Source organism: Sus scrofa, chromosome 7 (assembly GCF_000003025.6).
Source record: "Sus scrofa isolate TJ Tabasco breed Duroc chromosome 7, Sscrofa11.1, whole genome shotgun sequence".
Classification (NCBI taxonomy): domain Eukaryota; kingdom Metazoa; phylum Chordata; class Mammalia; order Artiodactyla; family Suidae; genus Sus; species Sus scrofa.
The window spans coordinates 47,413,476-47,435,968 of record NC_010449.5 but is presented as its reverse complement, the minus strand read 5'-3'; the positions used below and the strand labels follow the sequence as shown (position 1 = coordinate 47,435,968).

The 22,493-nt window shown below is 40.9% G+C and overlaps 1 protein-coding gene across 1 annotated transcript in view; it reads left to right on the top strand.

Moving 5' to 3' along the window:
* The window catches only part of CHRNA5 (cholinergic receptor nicotinic alpha 5 subunit), a 43,012-nt gene continuing 30,616 nt past the window's right edge, over nt 10,098–22,493 (top strand). Inside the window, exon 1 of the mRNA XM_021098834.1 lies at nt 10,098–10,422. Coding sequence (XP_020954493.1) covers nt 10,296–10,422 — 127 coding nt within the window. The 5' untranslated portion in view covers nt 10,098–10,295. The remainder of the gene's footprint in view (nt 10,423–22,493) is intronic.

The window sequence follows — 22,493 nt, the reverse complement described above, 5'->3', positions numbered from 1 at the left end:
CACAGCCACAGCCACATCAGATCCGAGCCTCATCTGTGACCTACACCACAGCTCATGCCAGTGCCAGATCCTTAACCCACTGATGGAGGCCAGGGATCAAACCCACAACATCACGGTTCCTGGTCAGATTCATTTCTGCTATGCCACAATGGGAACTCCTAGGTTTTCTGATAAGTAGTTACAACCCAATTTTTAAAAAAATTTTTTTACAACCCAATTTAAAAGACTCTAAATAAACATGATGAACTACTCTTAACATTTCCTAACATCTTTTTTGTTATTGCTGTTTTGGCTTGAAACCAAATGGTTGCTAATGTCCCTGGAAGGAAGAATTCTGCACACAGTAGTACACATTACGCAGTGAGTAAAACCATGTCAAACACTTTTGTCTTCTTTCTCTCCCAGATTTTGTTCATTTGTATTCTTTGGTGCACTGTTTCCTGTTGCCCACTTTTCTATCAGAGCATTTAACTTTAAAAAAATTCATTTTGGGAGTCCCCATTGTGGTGCAGTGGAAATGAGTCTGACTAGGAACCATGAGGTTGCAGGTTTGATCCCTGGCCTCACTCAGTGGATTAAGGATCCAGCGTTGGCATGAGCTGTGGTGTAGGCCACAGACGCAGCTCGGATCTGGCGTTGCTGTGGCTGTGGTGTAGGCCGGCGGCTACAGCTCTGATTAGACCCCTAGCCCGGGAACCTCCATGTGCGGCGGCTGTGGCCCTAAAAGGACAAAAAAAAAAAAAAAAAAAAAAAAAAAATTCACTTTGGGTGAAGGCTTTTTGTGTTTATGCAGGCAAAGCTTTCAATCATTTATAACTTTTGTTGTTAGTATAATGCATATAAAGAGATGCCCCATGCCAAAATATGTAACATTCTCCTAGTAAAGTTGTGGTTTTATCACTTTTATCATGTGCAATTTAAGATGTATAATTGCTATCTATTTTTAAAAGGCATTATTTAAATTAATCATGCAACTTTAATTCCACTGTTCCAGAGTAATTGGGAATTGTCCATTCTTGAATAGATTCAGAGTTACATGAAATAAGTTACATGAAATATTTGCCTTTCTTGGTTTATTTACTTTTTTATTTTTTTATTTTTTTTACTATTTTTTTGGTAACAGCTTTATTGAGATATAGTTCAGATACCATACAATTCACTCATTTAAAGGGTACACTTCAATGGCTTTTAGTATATTCACAGAGTTATGCAACCATCATCTCAGTCAATTTTATTTTCATCGCCCTGGAGAGAAATCCTTCACCAATTCACTCTCACCCCAAGGTCCCTCCTTAGCCCAACACAACCACTAACCTATTTTCTGTCTATACAGAGCTGCCTATTCTGGAAATGTCCTATCAGTGGAGTCCTATACCATGTGCACCTTTGGCACTGGCTTCTATCCCTTCATGTAATGTTTTCAAGCTTCATCCATGTTGTAGCATGTTGGTCATTCATTTCTTTGATTACTAGATGAGAGCTTTTTATTACTGAATAATATTCCATTGTGTGATTATACTGCATTTTATCTCTTCATCAGTTCTTGGACATTAGGGTTGTTGCTGTTTTCTAGCTGTCATGAACATGGCTGTTTTGAATACTCATGGACAAGTTTCTGTGTTTTAATTTCTCTTAGGTCTATACCTAGAAGTAGAATTGGTGGGGTCATATCTTGGTTCATTTTTAATCCATCATTATGCTATACCTTCAAATTAGCAATACGGATTTTAAAAGGAGTCTACTTTCCCCTAAAAGGAAACTGGATTGCCTCTGAGTGTGCATATACGATTTTGTTAGTTATTGTTGAAGTAGGCCTCACAGTTGGAGAGGATTTTGGCTCCCTTTCTTCCTGGCAGGAAGAATCTCTTCTCTTAAGTTCCTTTATGCTTAACGCTAGGAAAGGCCGTGTCTTTGATTCTGCACCCAAGAACCTTACATAATAACATTCTCTGACAAAATCAGAGTCACACGAATGAGGGAATCCAGGGTAAATTGTCTTCTGAGTCCTGAACAATCTGGTAACTTATTTCTTCCAGTTACAAAAGCAGTACATGCTCACTTTGGAAAATTCACGACAAATTCAGTAAAAATTGCCCATACTATCTTGCCCAGAGTTACCCACTCTTAACTTATTGCACTGACCCAGTTTATCTGATGAATAAGTATATGTAGACTGGCAAACTGCAGAAAATTTATTTTAGAATAATCTTAAAGGAGAATTTAAAATATTTTTTTCCTTTTCACTGCTTTCCTAAGTATTTTGCAGCTTTAGAAAACTTTATTCCTCAACACAATAGAGCAGAAGCTATAATTTAAAAAAAAAAAATTTCAGCTACACCCATGGCGTGAGGAATTTCCTGGGCCAGGGATCAAACCCTCACCACAGCTATAACCCAAGCCACAGCAGCGACAATGCCTGATCCTTTACCGCCTGAGCCACCAGAGAACTCTGAAGTTATTGTTTGTTAAGTACACAGTCTGTGTTCACTTACTTTATATATGTTAGCGCTGGTTTTCACTGTAACCTTGTAAACATTTAGTACAATGATAGCACTCAGTCATTGAGGGCCTACTATGTGCCCAGTGGTTTAGAGGCAGCCTTTATATCATGTAGTTGCGAAGACCAAAGTTCTGAAAAGGCGAGTCATTTGCACCAAATCACACAGCTCCAGTGTCATCATTGCAGTGCAAGCTGTTACTGTCACCCCTTGCCTGGGCTTCTATGGGACCGCCCATACTTGCCCTTCTCCAGCCCTTCTCCCCTCAATTGCTAGAGTGATCTTTATAAATAAATCAGAGCACATGGCACATGTCTTACCCTTTCACTGGTTTCCCATCAGAGAATTTTACAAATTTACTAGTGAAGTTTAAACTCCAGTGCCCTGGGAAGAACATTAACAATGTATGCGTATACTCATCTATTTTTGCAAAGTTTGCAAAAGTACTTCATTTTTTTTTTTTGTTTTTCTTTTTAGGGCTGCACCTGCAGCATATGGAAGTTCCTGGGTCAGGGGTCAAATCTGAGCTGCCGCTGCCAGCCTACACCACAGCCACAGCAATACTGGATCCTGAACCCACTGAGCAAGGCCAGGGATCCAACCCACATCCTCACAGACACTATGTCGGATTCTTAACCTGCTGCACCACAACGGGAACTCCTCCAATATTTGTTGAATGAATAGCTAGGAAGGGACAGAACAAGGACTCACATTCATGTTTATCTGACCTCAAAGACCAAAGGCTGTGCACTTCCCAGTATGTCAAAAACTTTCTGTATTTCCCAATCTAGTCTCTCACTGTTGGAGAGATCAGATGGACATCAAAAACACGACATACAGTTTCAACTCCGCTTTACCAATGACTGAGAAGATCCATTGTAATCTAGAATCAAAATATCCTTTTCCTTACAGGTGACTGCAAATACTGTTTAGTTTTCAACAAATTGAAAACACCTAAAATTGGAGTTCCCGTCATGGCTCAGTGGAAACAAATCTGAATAATATCCATGAGGATGCAGGTTCAATCTCTGGCCTCGCTCAGTGGGTCTTGGATCTGGCATTGCTGTGGCTGTGGTGTAGGCCAGCGGCTTCAGTTTGATCTGACCCTAGCCTGGGAACCTCCATATGCTGCAGGTGCGGCCCCCAAAAAACAACAACAACAAAAAGAAAACATCTAAAATTAATCAAGCCTGTTACAGAAGAGTAAGGAAAGACTGTGTCTCAGGTGAGACAGCTGTGGAACTGGAAATTACCAAATGATTCTCAATTTTATTATTTTTTTTTCTTTTTCAGCTACACCCATGGCATATGGGAGGTCCTGGGCCAGGGATCAAATCTAAACCACAGCTACAACTTATGCCACAGCTGCCACAATACCAGATCCTTAATCCATGCTCCCACAGAAACAATGCCAGATCTTAACCCACTGTGTCACAGCAGGAACTCCAAATGATTTCCAGTTTTGACAGATTTGTATTGCTGAAAGGTTGCTTATCTGGTCTTGCTTCTCAGCCATATAGAAAACTTGACATTAGTTAGTTTTGCAGCTAGATGAGAAAGTGAACCTTGTTAAATAAAAGAGCGGATAATAGGAGCAGATTCCCAAACATAGTAGAGAAACGGCTCAATTGTGGTTTTAATTTATCCTCATGTATCTTTAATATATCCCCTAAAAGCATTATATAGCAGTTTACAAATTACAAATGGAAGTGAAATATATTTAATATAAAATTTTTTGAGTGCTTTTGAGGATCAGAATTTTCTAAATCCCTTGAAATGGGAAGCATGAGGGAACAATTAAATTTGCAAACAGTGAATTAAATTCTAAGACAGCAGTTTTCCTGGTGCATGGCTACAAATTTCTGGAAGCATTTGTGGCCCATACCTGTAGCATAATTTGTCCTTTGGATTTATTTTTAGTGTATGTGGCATTGTGTATAAATATCTTTCCTTTCTAGAATAGGAAGTGAGATATAGGCTATTTAGTAAGAATATTTAAATTCCACCCTTTGCACAGAATTGATTATTTGCGATTGTTTTGCAGTCACCAAATAAGGGCGTAAGTTTCTTTAAAAAGTTTATAATAGAATGTCACCTATAAAGAACATTTTACTTAACGCAAAGAGTAGTTATGTATTCCTAATAAGTTGTGTTTAATATACAAGTGTTGAGCTTTTGCATAGAAGTTGCAAATCTACTGAAGGAATTTATCTACAAAAATCTGTATTTGTCTTTTTTTAACTGTAAAAATTATTTTTACCAGAGTTGCCATCGTAGCTCAGAGGTAACAAACCCAATTAGGATCCATGAGGATGCAGATTCCATCCCTGGCCTCTCTCAGTGGATTGAGGATCTGGCATTGCCTTGAGCTGTGGTGTAGGTCCCAGATGCGGCTCAGATCCTGTGTTGCTGTGGCTGTGGTGCAGGCCGCAGCTGTAGCTCTGATTCGACCCCTTGCCTTCAAATTTCCATATGTCGCAGGTATGGCCCTAAAAAAGCAAAAAAAAAAAAAAAAAAAAAAAAGAAGAAAATTATTTTCACCTTTATTGAGCTATCATTGATGTATACAAATTGTGTCTCTTTAAGGTGTATGACTTGGTGTTTAATATACATACATACTGTGAAATGAGCACCACAATCAAGCTAACTAACATATTTGTTACCTCTGCACAGTTACCATTTTGTGTGTGTGTGTATTTAAGATCTTTTTTTGCAAGTTACAAGCACACAATACAGTATTGTTGGTGTTTATCTTTAAAAAAAGTCTTTCGGAGTTCCCGTCGTGGTGCAGTGGTTAACGAATCCGACTAGGAACCATGAGGTTGCGGGTTCGGTCCCTGCCCTTGCTCAGTGGGTTAACGATCCGGCGTTGCCGTGAACTGTGGTGTAGGTTGCAGACGAGGCTCGGATCCCGAGTTGCTGTGGCTCTGACGTAGGCCTGTGGCTACAGCTCCGATTAGACCCCTAGCCTGGGAACCTCCATATGCCGAGGGAGCGGCCCAAGAAATAGCAAAAAGACAGAAAAAAAAAAAGGTCTTTCATGATATGGTTCATCACTTCTAGACACAAAAGCTTCCAACATTTAAGGGACATGGGGTATTGGAATGCACTTTCTTAAGGTGGAAAACAGTATTTCATTTGTAACACGAGATGGTGTTTGTTCAGGACACATTATAATTTACTCTGCTTTGTAGTGAATTTTCATTTCTTGTTCTCTTGTGTTTTTCTGATGACAATGGGGTCTGTGACATTGTGGCATATATACTATTACTAAATTCTGTTGAGACAGCTCGGTTTTATACATGGTTTATACTTTTTGAAATATTTGATTTTATTTGCTACTGTTTAGTTATTACAATCTAGTAAAAATGTGGCCAACTAATTTTCTTTTAAAGCTCTGCATTAAAATCTGTCTGCATGTATACATTTTGATTACAGCCATTGAAATAGCCCCTGAAAGGGACCTTTTGTTTTTATATCATTTCTTTTGAAGGATTAATTTTAACATCCTATCAATACTTGCTTGTATCCTTTAATCTGTGAAAATGCATTTAATTTCAGCAGTAAAATTGACAGCATCCATTTTTATCTTTAATTAACTTTTCAGTTTGGCCCTCATCTTCAGGGCTTACAGCAGAATTTATCACCAAGCCATAATGGAAATGCTGAATGGAAGATTCGGAGGATCTGCCTAGCTCTGAATTTAGCTCATTTGACCCCATTATAAAAAAGAAAAGTCAACAACGACATTGATATGAAAGACAACTCACTGGGTCATACCACTTGCAGGGGACAATGTTAATTTTTGATTTCCTGCTATTTATTTGGCCTCCTAATTCCCTTTCCATGCACTCTCTTTTAGCTCCAAAGCACCAACTGCCCTTTGCTTAAGGGTTTTGTAAGTGCACAAGCACATTGGAGAATAATTGCCCCACAAATGGTAATAGCTGTCACCTCTTGAACACTTGGGCCCCACAGCTTACCTGCTTTATTTTCCGAAAGGCAGGTTTTACAGCACTGGTTTAAAGATTAGGAATGGGGCCCACAGAGAGAGATGAAGTTTACTTTGAAGACTGGTCAGCGGGGTGTGAATCCTGGTTCCCCATTCTTTACCTCATTTGCTCAGAGATCTTGGGCAAACTACTTAACATTCATTTATTCATCCAACACACATTTTGCGCTCAATAAACTGGGCACACACTGGTGGGTAACAGACGCAGCTGCTCTCCGTCTGGAGCTAATTTTCTATAGCGGGAATCAGGCACATTAAAATTATGTGGTTGTGACAAATGTGGTGAGGGGAGGGCGGAGGGGGTGGCAAGCAGGGATAGAAAGTAATAGGCAGAGGGAGCTGAAGACCCAACAGAGAAAGGTTGGGTTGCTTCCCAAGAGGTGAGGAGGAGGCTTAGTCTTGGAGGAGGAGGAGGAGTGAAGCCAAGCAGGGGAGGCAGGGGAGAGAGAAAAGGCAGGCAGCGGGAGTAGTTTATGTTAAGGCAGAGCCCTGCTGGCCAGTTCTAGGGACTGATTTTATGAAGCAGGACCTCAGGGGGTGGGGTGGGGGTGGACGGATGTCAGTGCAGGCAGCAGGGACCCCTCTAAGGATCCTGGCAAGGACGTGGGATTTGTTTTCTGTTTTAAGATGGTCACTCGGGCTGCCCCCAGCATGTACTGGAGAATGCAGATCAGGAGTCTAAGATAGAGATAAGCATGCACTTGACTATAGCTCCCCTCTTGATCATAGGAGAGGAGGGGAGGAAGAGAATATGGATTCCAGATAAATTCAAGGCAGATAGCATTTAAGCACTTAATTCAACCTTAAGTTGAACAGACTTGGTATAGGTGAAGCAGAAGGAGGAATGAAGGATGAGCTTCAGGTTTTTAGCTTGCGTCATTAGTTGGAGGGTGGTCCCATGGAAGACTAAGAGGACAGTGGTTTGGGACATATAAAGTGACCTGTCCAAGTGACAATGATGTCACATACACAGAGGTGAGATTAGCACCTGAATGTGACTCTGGTCTTTGCCAGTGTGTAGAAGATACTTAAAGCCAGGGAAATGGATAAGATCACAGAAGGGGGAGGGGGGCAGAGTGTAGGGAAAATAGGTCCCAGATTTGAGCCTGTGAAATTCCCAACATGCAGCATCGGGGTGGAAGAAGAGGAACCTGCCAAGAACAGTGAGAAGGAGAAGTCGAAACAAAACAAGGGTAATAAAAGTCCCACCCTTGTAATACTGCTGGAGATTAAATGCGCTAGTATGCTAAGCAGTGCTTAGATTATTATTATATTCCCTGCTACCTAGCAAGATTAATAGGGACAGTATTAAAATTCCACTTTCTGTGGCAAGGCACTGACTGGCTGGTGGGTATTATAAAGATGAATAAGACCTAGACTCTAGGTCTGGGAGCTCATTATATGGTAGAGGAGGTAAGACTTCTAGAGAAATGGACAAAAAGGTGGAACATGGTACATGCTGTGAGAGAAATAAAATTGTTCTGAAAGTTCAGTCTAGGGAGGTGCCCGTGGCAGATGGGGGAACCAGGCTAGGCCTCATGGGACAAGAGGCATTTGAAATGGGTCTTGATGAAAGGGTGCGTTTGGATATTCAGGGAAAGGGAGTAGGGTGCGCGAGGACAGGGAAGTGTAACAGAACTTCCACGGCCTTCAGAGGAAATGGGGTATCTGGTGGGATGTGGCTGCACTGTAGATTGTGTAGACAGTCCCTTTGGGCAAATCTTAGTAAGCTGGTAGACAGATGCTACTTCAGGGGACCTTTGTAGGTGGTGGCCACAGCAACAGCAGCAGTTTTCATTGTCATTTGATCAGCCAGAGAGTCTCCTAGCAGTGTGAAAATGCCTGTGATCAGAGTCAGGTGCTGCCAGCACAGCCAGCAACTGAGAGTAATTGGTGTATCCTTCTAGAAAAAGCCATCCAAGATGCATACATTAGATTCTACAATTATTTGCTTGGATTTTAAAGTGCCCAACAAATTACACACTTTGCCTTTCACTTAAAAACAGTAACAAGTAGTAATAGGTTTTGTTTTTTGTTTTTTGTTTTTTGCAAATTATGTAAATAATCGTTGCTCTCATGGTTATTGATATAACACTCTGGGGAGGCTAGGAGTTCCAATTATGCTTGCCATGACTGAGCTAACAACCATTTAATTCTAGTTTTTCCACTGACAGTCGCTGAGTGTGTGACCTTCAACAGTTATTCACACACTCTGTTTCAAATCCCCAGCTATAGAGGTGGAGTTAACATTTTCTCCCAACACGGCTAGGGTGCATTGCATCAGTGTCTACCTGTCCCAGTCATTCTTCAGAGCAAACAGAACTTTGCAGTGTAGGACAATAAATGCTGTCTTTCCTTCCTAGAAGTGTAAGTAGTGACTAACCTACTTATTTTCTGCACCCCCTTTCTGTAGCCTCTTTCTTGAAGTCCAGTTTACACCGACTAGTTTCAATGGATATTGTTTCCACTTTCCTGATTGTTAGATGCAAAGTCTTAACTAAATTTCACCCTTTGGATTCTTTGCAACCAGGTTTAGTTTTTAAACAGATTCAGAGTCTGGAGCTTGGAGTGATATTTTTGTTCACAAGGAATCTTAGACGTGTCAACTCCGTAACGCTTTCTGTGAAGAATCAGTGAAACACGCTGCCACTGAAGTTTAAAGATGATTTGCCTGAATCTCTCCAGACAAATGAGGCTTTCTAATCAATTATGAATAGAAAGGATGAATTGTAGGTTCTAGTGGGATGTGAGATGGGATTCCAGCAGTCATCATCAATCACTATTGGAGCTGTTAAGTGTCTGTGGCAGATAGGGTCACTAGTATTTACTAATGTTAATTGGTGGCAACAGGGAGGGCATTGTCCACGTTGGAGGCACCTGCATGTCATTTCTGTGGAGGGTTTGAATGAGTGTCAGAGCTGGACCTTCTGAGTCCTCTAGTTTATCCGCCTCCTTTTTAGGGTGAAGAAACAGGCCAGGAGAGGGTGACTTGCCCAGGGTTGTCTCGCTGGTCTGTTGGGGATTACTTTGCTCCCATGACAGCCACAGGCAGGCAAACTTCAACTGGTATTTGCCTCGCAGGGAAGAATTCAGTGGGCATCAGGGTGCGTGGAGAGCGTCTCAGCTGGGAGCCTAGGAATACGTCCTCTCCCACTATGTTTCAGCCTCCCACTCATTTCCTCTGCATCTCTCTTCACAACTCAGTAACTTACTCATGTCTACTGGTTTTCTGTTTGCAGTCTGTCCATCTGGTTCCCCTCTTGGTGATGGGCACAGAGCAGACATTAACGGTAGCTATCATAGTTATGCAGTGGCATGACCACGGTCACTCGGTAGTTAGACCAAGGACCAGCCTATGATACCATCCCCTGGTCTTCCTCTTGCTGGGGTTCTGCGCTCCAGAGTCAAACGCCACAGAAGTTGGGCGTGGAGGCGGGGCCAGGTGTGAAAAGGCGGAGCTAGAACGGATAGGGTGGGACCAAGAAGTGAGTGGGCGGAGCGGAGTAGGTGCCAGAGAGGACTAGCTGGGGCTGGGACCAGACAGGGGGCGTCCGGGGGCGGGGTTTGGGCGGGGCCAAGCTTCTGAGCCTCCTCGCGCGCCCCCAGCCCGCTGGGGTAGTCCAGGCGGGGCAGTGCGGGCTGCCTCGGTCTCAGCTGAAGAGCGGAGCGGCGCTTCCGCAGCGGCTGCTCTCGTTCGACTATAACCCACACTCCCCGCTCCATCCCCCGAGTCCGCATTCCCCGTGGGGAGGCGGCTCCCTGCGTTCCCACGCGGGTCCTGGGCGATGGCGGCGAGGGGGTCCGGGCGCGAGGTCCTCAGCCTCGGGCCCCACCTGCTTCATTTCCTCAACCTTTTTCAGCTGGTGGCCGGGCGCTGGGGCCCAGCGAGCGCGGGGGGCGGCGTGCCCAGAGGTGAGCCTGGGCAGCGGAAGGTGGTCCCGGGAGTTCGCCCTCCGAGCAGGTGGCAGGACGCCAGAAGGCTGGGGTGGCGCCGGGCGGGGGCCGCGGGGCTGCCGGGGCAGCTCCATGCGGGTGCGTCGAGAGCCGCGGGGCTGAGTGTCGAACCGAAAACCTTGTTTCGGAAGGCGGTTAAAATTTTCTCCTGGGGCCTTGGTCTGAGGTTTCAGTTTAAATGGTCAGATATATTGAAATGCAGAGAAAAGGCCACTTCGACGTTTGTTCCTTGACCTGCATCATTGGAGATTGCTGGGTGACTTTGTATGTACTTCGATAGAACTTTTTCAGTAAAAGATGCCATCGTTATCCAGCAGGGCTTTCCTTTCTTGGTTTCAACTGGGCTTCCCACATTGTTATTTTATTCACAGGCAAGAACGGAGGATCGTTTAGTTTAATACTAGGCATTAGGATTTGATCTTCTACCCCTTGCCCCCACCCCACCCCTCGTCCTCCTCCCCATCTCGTCCCTTAGCACCCGAAGTCTTTCTTTTTGTCCGAAGACGAAACGCGTTAGTTGTAGAATGCTGGGCAGCGGATTTCCCTGGCTCCTGGGCTCACCGTTTGTATCCTAGGTTCCTCTCTCCTTAGCATTTTGGAACAGAGATTTTTGTTTTGTTTTGTTTTCCTTTTTCCTTTTCAGCCTTTTCTATGTCAAAAAGTTTGGACAGGAATAGAAAAAAACAAAAGATAATGCTTAGTATCTTTAAAAATTCAAAGCTTTAGAAAGTTTGAGTCAGCCCTCTCAAGACCTTGAAGAAAAATACTTTAACCTACGGAGTCACCTATAGTGTGATCCAAATATAGAAAGGTAAGAATCCTTTAAGCAAGAGATAAAAGCTGACGTCATTACATCAGTGCTTCAGTTTTTATGAGTGAGGAAACTTTATTTGGGGATAAGCAGAACCTTGGCTTTCCTTCCTTAAGGTTTTTAAACTATGACTCCTGGTTCTAAGAAGTGATGATCTTGAAGACTAGAATTTATTGCAGGATGTATTGCTTAACGTAGACACTAGAGAAATAACGTGGAGGATGATTTAAATGAATAAAGAAAATCCTGTGCAGAGAGAGTTAATAGTTTAACAGAAAGAAAGGAATGTGATTTTGGAGCCAGATAAACCTGGGTTCAAATTATGACTTTGCTGTATGTTGACTTAGATAAGATTTTCTCAGCTGTCCTCCTTTTTTTTCAAAGTGGAGAGAAGCTGGTAACCTCTGAGTCATTTTCAGGATTAAATAATATGTGTGAAAGGCCAGCTGCTGTGCCTGATTCTCTAGAAAATGGTATCATTTTCTCTACCGCTTTTGGTGAAAGTGGAATTTTTTTCATCTGCTTTAGTATGAAACATTATAGCCAAGATTAAATGGTGTAAATAGCTATCTCTTTATGCTTGGGGTTCAATATAATATCCAAACAGTCAGAGCTAATTAACTCCTTTCTGCCCCAACTCTTCTTAGTAAATACCTCTCTTCTAATAACCATCATGTTATATTACTTTTATTTTATTTTATTTTTGGTGGCCGCCGTTCCCGGGTCAGGGCTGGAATCTTTGCCGCAGCTGTGATCTATGCCACAGCTGTGGCAACACCCGATTCTAAACCCACTGTGGGGACTCCATGAATTACATTTATATTTTCTTCTCTCTTGGTCCCACATGAGCTCTAAAGAACTTCGTATCTAGGTTACTGTAGGAGCCCAGTAAATGTTGTGGATGAATGAATGGAACAGTAAGATCTCTCTGGATATTAGTTTCCTCATCTGTAATATCATTAAAGGTTTCCTCTCCAGCTCTAAGATTCCAGGATTCTGTTGCTCTTAATAAGTGATCATTTGAAGAAGAAAGTGATGTTGAATGGATGATGGAATTGCACACTTGCTACTCAGCGTTAATCTACTTCTGTGTAAAACTGTTGAAGTGCTGTCTGCAGTCAGGAGACCTGCCATTAATTTGCTCTGTTTCCTTGAACATATTGCTCAACCTTGCTGATCCTTTATTTCTTCATCTTTAAAATTAGAAGGTGATAGTAGGTGGATTTTAGGTTCTTTGCACCATAATTAAATTTACATTTACATTTTATTGTTTTTGTATTCCTCTTAGAGTCTTAATAACTCTTCCTTATGGTTTTCTGTGAGCCAGTCTCTAGGAAAAGAAAATGTCTTATATGTCAGCAGCCATATTGTTTGGCTGGTGGAAGGTCACAGAGCTGTGAAAGGTGCTCAGAGAGCAATTTTATCTGTATTAAGTGTAGATCATTAAACTAGTACATTAAGACAATTCAAGCCCTTTAAGCTGACCTGACCTGGTAAGGAGAGTGATTTATGGAAATTAGAGTCATTAGTCAGTTATATTTCTTAGCTGTGTAGTTGTGTGGTTGAAACTTTATTTTCAGTGTATATAGTGGCCAAGTTCTGTTCATTCAAAGGAAAAGGAAATAATTATCTCACAGAAAATGAGAGCTTTGAAAGGCTTTTCTCTTCTCACCTTTAGTCATTTCCATTAACATTGTAAGAAGCTAATAGAAATACACATATAGTGACCGTCTACTCAGCTTTTGCTGTGGTTATATCCAAAAGAGTATCTAGAAATGTAAACTTTTCACACAGTTTAATTTGAAATGAAAAACTGTTTTTGTTTCCTTGCAAATATTGAATATGCTCTATGAACTAGACTTAGCACCCGGAAGGCAGGGCTTTGTAGAACTTCTGATTCATTTCAGGTGTACCTGATTTTGTAAATGTAGCCTATCCATGGGACTTTGAGAAAGTTTTCAGTCAGAATAGGGTGTTTTTTTTGGTTTAAACCTGTAATCTACAAATTAGATCTAGCAAGTAATTTTTTATAATCAGTTTATATGAGTTTTTAGTACAGTAATTTCGGTACAGAACATTTTTCTTCTAATAGCATTATTTTTCTCCCTTAAGAATTAGAATTCTTTCAGATATAATTTTAAGTTTAATACTAAATAAGCATGTCTTGACAATGAGAGTTGGTAAATATTGGAAGTTTTGAGAAAAAAGTTAACAGTTTGGTTCTTTAGTAATCTGCTTGCCAGAGCAGCATAAGTATAGTTTTATAGTCACAAGAGAAGAGGTTATTTTTAATGATCCTTTTCTGCCCTGCGACTAAAATTTTACTTTTAAATGTTCTGGTCCCATTTGGGGGAAGCATGGTATTATTTCTCCAAACTGTGTTTAATTCAGTGATCCTCGTGCTCTTTTCTTCTAAAGGAGAACTGTAAAATATATTATAGAACTCTAAAAATAAATTATAGAACTATAATATATTATTATAAAATAGTAGCCATTTCCTGATAAAAAATAGAAATTAAATATGAATATTTGAATTCTGACAGAAAGAATATGAACTTTTGATATTTGGTTTCTTTTTATTCTATAATTAATGGCATATATATGTAATCGGGCAAAACTGTTTTTCCTCTCAGTCAGCATTTCTCAATCTCTGAGTTTGGGGCTGGGTAATTCTTTGTTATGGGAGATTGTCCTTTGCCTTGTAGGTTGTTTGGCAGTAGCCCTGGCCTCTTATCCTCAAGCTACTGGTAGTGCCCACCCAAAAATGTCCCCAGATATTGTCAAATATGCCTTAGGGGACAAAATTGTTCCCCCTTTCCCCACCCTTGGGAATCACTGCTCTAAGTCTTATAGACCAGGGTTTCTCAAACTTTAATGTACACAAGACTCCTCTGGGAGGTTGTTGCAATATAGGCATTGATTCACTGCATCAGAGGTGGTGCCTGAGATTCTGCATTTCTAACAACCACTCAGGTGATATGGATGTTGCTGCTCAGAGTACCACACTTGCAGTGGACAGTTTCCCACACATATGAACTGGATGCGTTGAGAGGATCCAATGACAGTAACTATGGAACTAGAATTTGCGATGAGCTCTAGCCCAAATAGCCTAAGACCAATAGAAACTAAGCTCTATCCCACCAGCCTAACAAATAGAGCTATCTTCCCATTTCCATATATCCTTCCAGTCTCTACTAGTCATTCATAATTGGACAGTCCTAAGGAGGAACTTTGCAAAAGTCTTATCAAGGTCATAAGGCTGTAGTGAACTGAGGCAGCTCCATGTTCCATAACGCTGTAAATATACTAGGTCATAATTTATACTTATTGCCTGTTGAGAGGTTTATGGTGTCAAATTATGATAGAGAACTCTGCATTTATTTAATCTGATGATGCTCAGACTTTTAAAGTGTGCAAGTTGTCTCTTCTCCTTGAAAATTATTGACTGGACCTAAATTTAACACTGCCTAAGGTAATTTTCATACTGCAAGTGTCCTGAGAGTCAGCGCAAAATGTTAAATTAGGTTTACTAAAGCCTATCAGTTACAGAGAAACTTTATCTGATAATTCTGTGATACAAATCAATAGAAAATATAATGAAAATCCTGGAGTGAAAAAAAAACCCTTTGCCTTTCATCTATGTAATACTGAAAATAATGATTGGTAAGCATACCTATTTGCCACACGGAAAATGTTGATAGAGTATGCATTTCTCCTCATTTACAAAATGGTTGATTATGTTCACTTTTTAATCTGGCTGTTCCTTAAAATAGCCCTGCAAGGACTGCTGCAGAGAGGATCTTTAAAAAGGTATACAAGACACATTTTATTAACTTAAAAAAACATACAAGGAACGTATAGCGGAGATGAACTACCCCAAGAATGCCTTAATTATGAATTAGGGGTATATAGTATACATCACTCTTACAGACCTTTCAGATATATTATCTTATTTCATTCTCTGGCAGCCTGTAAAGAGGAAAGGGAAGTCTGTTGGCAGTAACCAGCAAAATTTAAAACATGTATGCCCTTGAGTCAGCATTTACTTCTAAGAGTCAGTGTCATGGAAGTCCGTGTCTAGGTGTAGGAAGATAGATGTACAAGGATGTTAATGACAGAACTTTTTCCATGCAGCGTTGTTAGAAATAACCAAAGATTAAAGGCATATAGAAGTTATTGTGGCGCAGCAGAAACAAATCCGACTAGGAACCATGAGGTTGCAGGTTTGATCCCTGGCCTTGCTCAGTGGGTTAAGGATCTGGAGTTGCTGTGAGCTGTGGTGTAGGTTGCAGATGCGGCTTGGATCCTGTGTTGCTGTGGCTGTCGTGTAGGTCAGCAGCTGTAGCTCCGATTCAACCGCTAGCCTGGGAACCTTCAGATGACCCAGTTATGGCCCTAAAAAGCAAAAAAAAAAAAAAAAGCTAAGACTGTCTAAATGCTCACCAGTGGGGAAAGCTTCCATAAACTATGATCTACCCATAAGCGAGGCCGCTTTGTGGCTTTTGAGGAAAGAATGGAGATGGATGTATATACACTGACCTAGAGAATCGAATGGACATAAAAGCAAGTCACAGGAGTTAAAAAGAAAACATTTGTTCTTCCTCTGTGTGCGTGTATTTTAAAAGGTCTCCACAACAAATTTAACAGTAGTTAGCCTTCGAAAGGGAGATGAGGAAGAAGGGAGGGACTTTTTCTGTGCTTTTGATTGGAATCTTGCCAATGACCACACATGACTTTTGTAACTAAATTGTTGTTTTGAGAAAAATGAGTCTGGGCCCTAGTTCTGTCTCTACTGCTTACCAGCTGTTGTTAGACCAATAATCTTCAATCAGGGGCAGTTTTGTGCCAGGATATTGGCAATGTCTGGAGACGTATTGGGGTGTCACATTGAGGGGTGGTATACATAGTCCATGGAAGCCAGGGCTGCTGCCAAACATTCTGTAGCATCTGGGAGAGCCCCCACAACAAGGAATTATCCAGTCCAAAATATCAGGAGTGCTGAGTTGGGAAGTTCTGCGTTAGACTTCAGGGCTGCAGCCATATTAAGATATGCAAGCAGCATCCTTCCCATTGGGTGGTGTTATCTGCATAGCCATACAGTTTGTAATAATGATATAAAGAAAGTAAATAAATACGCTGATTGGAGTTCCCATCATGGCCCAGCGGAAACGAATCTGACTAGGAACCATGAGGTTGCAGGTTCAATCCCTGGCCTCGCTCAGTGGGTTAAGGACCTGGAGTTGCTGTGATTTGTGGTGCAGGTCACAGATTCGGCTTGGATCTGGCATTGCTGTGGCTGTGGTATATGCCAGCAGCTCTAGCTGCGATTGGACCCCTAGCCTGGGAACCTCAATATGCCATGGGTGCGGCCCTAAAAATAAATAGATAGGTAGATAAATAAATAAATCAAGCAAGCAAGCTGATTTGTCTCCCCCAGCAAGGCAGGCACCAAAGTTTTCTGCTTTTACCTCTAGCACCTACCACAGAGGCTGGCTTAGGAAGCATCACTCAGCATTTGTTGAATAAATGAATGAATGAATCAAAGTAGGAGTCACTAGTATACCTACCCAAAGTAGGTATTTAATATACCTAGCTTGTAGAAGACACTAAAGATTTAAGACTTTATGGAAGTAACAACATTATATCTGATGTCTGTTCATTTATCTGAAGTTTGGCAAAAGATTGCTAATGTTCATATTTAGCTGCAGAACACCTTGGTAGATTTTTTTTTCAATATTTTTTACTAAAAAAATCATGATTCTTCATGGAAGAATGCCAACAGAAGACACTCTTTTGCCTTATCTTCCTAAAAATTGGTTTTCAAAATCCTTAGCTATCTACTTAGCTACCTACTGGTTAGTGGAGCAAACTTAAAAAAAATTAAAACTACTTTAGACACTACCCAACATAGTAAGGTAATGGACTTTTTAATTTTATTTGCATAACTGTTGTGGCAGCAAAACCAACATTTTTAAATTGTGAACTGGCAGATGATGGAACTGTGATGTGATAGGGAATACCATCAGGGGACCGTTTGGAGGAAGATCATGAACTTGATTTTGTACGTATTGATTTCACATAGACTAGAGAACTGTGGCATATGGAGGTTAAAGGATAATTAGTGGTGCTGCGTATTCAAGTTAAGGTTTTCAGCTTTGTGGTTTTACTAAATGATGTGAGATTTTGGGGGGAAATGAGTATTCAGGTGTGGACTAGGGAGGAGATCTGCATGGAAGATACTGATTCCATAAAAGCATCTCTTTTTCCTAAAGCTTATTTCCATTGCAGTTCCTTCGAAATGACCTTTGGAGATTCCAGAGTAGAATTTCTGGAATCTGCATTGCTGAGTGCAGCTTTACAAGCCTCCTGAAAAACTTCTAAAAGTAATTATTGGGTACCTCAAAAATTCCCAGACAAAGTAAGGGTTAGATATGCTTAAGCCAGTAGTTTCTGAAAGACTCAACTTGACTGGTGTTTCTGAAAGTGTGTGCTGAAAACAAATATCCCTGAGGTCTGTCAGGTAGTCAGCACTGGGATGATATTTTTGTACTTTTACAGACTTGAAATGTAAGATTAACTCTGTTTTTTTAAGACATGTGTGCTCTTGTGTTCTTTTTTTTTTTTTTTTTTTTTTTTTGGCTATGCCCACAGCATGCAAAAGTTCCCAAGTTAGGGATTGAATCTGCACCACAGCAGTAATAAGACCAGATCCCTAACCCATTGTGCCACTTGGGAACTCCCATGGTTGTGTTCCTAATGTTTGCATTTTTTTTTTTTTTGCCTTTCTAGGGCCACGCCCGAGGTATATGGAGGTTCCCAGGCTAGGGGTCCAACTGGAGCTGTAACTGCCTGCCTACACCACAGCCACAGCAATGCCAGATCCAAGCTGCATCTGTGACCTACACCACAGCTCACAGCAATGCCAGATCCTTAACCCACTGAGCAAGGCCAGGGATTGAACCCACAACCTCATGGTTCCTAGTTGGATTCATTTCCACTGTGTCACGACGGGAACTCCTAATGTTTGCATTTTTAAGGAATGTATATGCGATGTATTGATTGTCTCAGCTAACATGTTAATGTTGTGGAGTTTTGCTAAGCTTCACATAATTTAAGGCTAGGTATTGACATTAGCTGTTGTGTTATATTCCATTTTATAGAAATGGATCAGTGGTTCAAAAATAGTGATAATAAATAGCAATGTACAATTCAGAATTTTGCTATAAAGATAGTGTGCACACAGGGTATAAATCTGTATGTGCTGGGATAAATATATCTGCAAATATAGTGATTTCACATACGCTCCACAAGAGGAAAGCAAAATAATATTATCTGGAAGAAATCAGATTTCACCCTATCAGTAATCCATTCCCCAAGGGTTCTTTGATTGTGAAACTTTGTCAAATAATGGCAGCCCAGAAAGCCTTTGTGACATTTTCAAAGGACAGTGGCCTCTCTGATGAACCAATTATTTTCTTGAATAAATATAAAATATTTAGTATAAAATTATGAATATAAATATATAATTTATACTATATAAATATATAAAAATTATCTAAGTATAAAATTTATAAAAATAAATATACACAATTTTTATAGTAAATATAATTTATATATATAGCTATATATAAACTATACTAAATATTTAAAAATTTAGTATAAAATTACAGAATAAAATTGATGAATATTATTGTTGACATCACAGAAGAGACCAAGTTCCCAGAGACATCATACAGAGTTGAATGAATTCCATGTACCAAAAGGGGTGTAAGGCCTGCTATTAATTAGAAGCTTGCAAATCCAGGCACGAGTTATTCTGCTTGAAGAGAAAGCAGAAGTGACTATTAACGAAGCTGCTTTAACTGGACAGCTACATGTAAAAGAATGAAATTAGAACACTCTCTAAAACCATACACAAAAATAAACTCAAAATGGATTAAAGACCTAAATGTTAGCCCAGACACTGTAGAATTCCTAGAGGAAAACAGGCAGAACACTCTTTGACATAAAGTGCAACAATATCTTTTTTGGTCCACCTCCTATAGTAATGAAAATAAAAACAAAAATAAATCGGACCTAATTAAACTTAATGGTTTCCTTTGCTGTGTAAAAACTTTTAACAAAACTAGAAGATGATCCACAGAATGAGAAAAAAGATTTGCAAATGAAGCAACCAACAAGGGATTAATCTCCAAATTATACCAACATTTCATATGTCTTTATATCAAAAAAAAAAAAGCAAACTCAACTAAAAGATGGTCAGAAGATCTAAACAGACATTTCTTCAAAGACAGACAGATGGACAAAAAGCACATAAAAGATGCTCATCATCACTAGTTAGAGAAATGCAAATCAAAACCACATTGATGTATCTTCTCACACTGGTGAGAACGGCTATCATCAAAATAATTACCTATAAACAATAAATTCTGGAAAGGGTATGTAGAAAAGGGAACCCTCCACTGTTGGGAATGTAAGCTGGTGCAACCATTATGGAGAACAGTGCAGAAATTCCCTAAAAAGACTAAATATAGAACTACCATATGATCCAGCAATCCCACTCCTGGGCACATATCTGGAGAAAACCATAATTCAAAAAGATACATGCGCCCCCATGTCCACTGCAGCACTGTTTACAATAGCCAAGATATGGAAGCAACCAAAATGTCTGTCTATAGAGGATTGTAGAATATTACTCAGCCATAAAAATGCATGAAATAATGCCATTCACAACAACATGGATGGACCTGAAATTACCATACTAAGTCAGACAAATATGTGAGATCACTAATATGTAGAATCTAATAGAAGTGATACAACAAAACTTACAAAACAGAAACAGATTCATATATTTTGAAACCAAATTTATGTTTACCAAAGGGGAAAGGTGGGAGGGTGCATAAATTACGGGGTTGGGATTGATATATACAGAATAGAAAGGTAACAGAGACCCACTGTGGAGCACAGGGAAATTTACTCAGTATGTGTGGTTTTTCAGGTTCTTTTATTTGGGAAAAGAACCTGAAAAGGAATGGATGTATGTATAACTGATTTACTTTGCTGTACACCTGAGATTAACACAACTTTGTGAATCACCTGTATTCCAGTATAATTTAAAAAAACCAGAGTTCCCATCGTGGCGCAGTGGTTAACAAATCCGACTAGAAACCATGAGGTTGCGGGTTCAATCCCTGCCCTTGCTCAGTGGGTTAACGATCCGGCGTTGCCATGAGCTGTGGTGTAGGTTGCAGACGTGGCTCGGATCCCGCGTTGCTGTGGCTCTAAAAACAAACAAATAAACAAACAAAAAAACCCCAAAGCCCCTTTATTAAATGAGTGTTGCATGCTGCGTGGTATTAATAGCATGCCATGTGGAAGAGCTATAACCATCACGTGTGTGGGTTCCAGTGTTTTACTTTTTGGCTAGACGAAACCACTACTTGCAAAGCACAGATCACCCTTCAGTTTATGCACGGTACTGTGAGGGAGACGTGCCCACTGGCATTTTATTTTTAGACCCAAGGACTCAGGTTATAGAAGAAGAGACTAAATTTCGCTAGGATTCCGTGGTCTCTGGTGTAGACTGGAAAAGTGTGCTGAGAACAGCTCTGGCAGCATCAGCTCCGTGGGCAGCAGGGCTGGTGGAGCTGTGCGAGGAAGTGGGGTTGAACTGGAGCACTGGGCTCCATGCCTTTATTCACAGAAAGCCACTGGTGGGAGCAGCGTGCTTCCTGATCTTGACTCAGTGTTGAAGGAGATAGTAAACGAACATGAATAAAGCGGATCACAGGCACCAAGCCTGGCTTTCTGCCTGTTGCAGGCAGAAATGGGCCCTCTGAGATACTCTGCTTTTCTGCATTGGGCTCTCCTGGCTCTCGAGAGGAAAAGGGCACACTTGAGTTCTCAAACTTCAGGGGTTTGAGAAAAACATTTCTTCATGATACTGATAATGCTGTTTTCCTAATTTTGCACATTTTCAAGTAGCATAGCTCATTGGTACAGTCATATCTTGAATAGTCAGAACCAGATGATCTGAGGGGCAAACTATGATTTTTAGTTTTGAGGATGTTGGTGTGACAGGCTAACGTGTGTGTGTGTGTGTGTGTATTTTTTTTTTTTTAAGGGCATGTGGAGGTTCCCAGGCTAGGGGTCGAATCGGAGCTATAGCCTCCGGCCTATGCCGCAGCCACAGCAACACAGGAACTGAGCTGCGTCTGTGACCTACACCACAGCTCATGGCAACACCAGATCCTTAACCCACTGAGGGAGGCTGGGATCAAACCACATCCTCATGGATCCTAATTGGTTCCTTACCACTGAGCTATGACAGGAACTCCCCAGGCTAATATTTTTGAAATATCAGTGTCCCTTTATGTTGGTCCTGGTTTTTCCTCTCGTCCTTTGGCTTTTCTCCCTACCTGCTCAAGCTGGCTGAGTCTGTGCTCATACTTCTGAGAAGGAACGTGATGTGACAGCAGACGGTGGGGACAAGGAGTTCATTTTTTTGCCTTTTTCAGTTTCAAAAACCTGGATCATAGTGGACAACTTGGCATAGACCACGTAATATAAGCGCAGCCTCTTCTTGCTCAGAGAAACTCCTCCCCTGGTCTGGCAGGGGAAGAAAAGACACAGGGGAGGGCAAGAGAGAGTCAGCAGGACTTGGGGTGAAGGCAATGGGCTTGAAGGACACTTGGGTGAAAGCCCAGGTAAAGCCTGGTGCAGCACTCAGAGTCTTTTTCAGGTCCCTGTTCAAGCTGAATTTCCAGATCCACCAACGCTTGCTGCCATCCTGAGATTCTATAGTTATGAGTTAGGATTTTCTTAATTAGTAGAAATGAAAACTTAGAAATCAGTTAACCAGGGGGCTCAGACTCCCATCATAAAGCTGGATGGTGAAAGATGATAGCACGCATCCTATTTATTATGAATGTCTAGTTCTTAAGTAAAAATAATACATAATTCACTTTTTTTTTTTTTTTTTTTGTCTTTTCAAGCCTATATCCGGGCTAGGGGTCTAATCAGAGCTACAGCTTCTGGCCTACACCAGAGCCACAGCAATGCCAGATCCCAGTTATAAACACACACACATTCTTTTCTCATATTATCCTCAATCATGTTCTATCACAAGTGATTGGATATAGTTCCCTGTGCAGGACCTCGTTGTTTATCCATTCTAAATGTAGTATTTGCATCCACCAACCCAAAATCCCAGTCTATC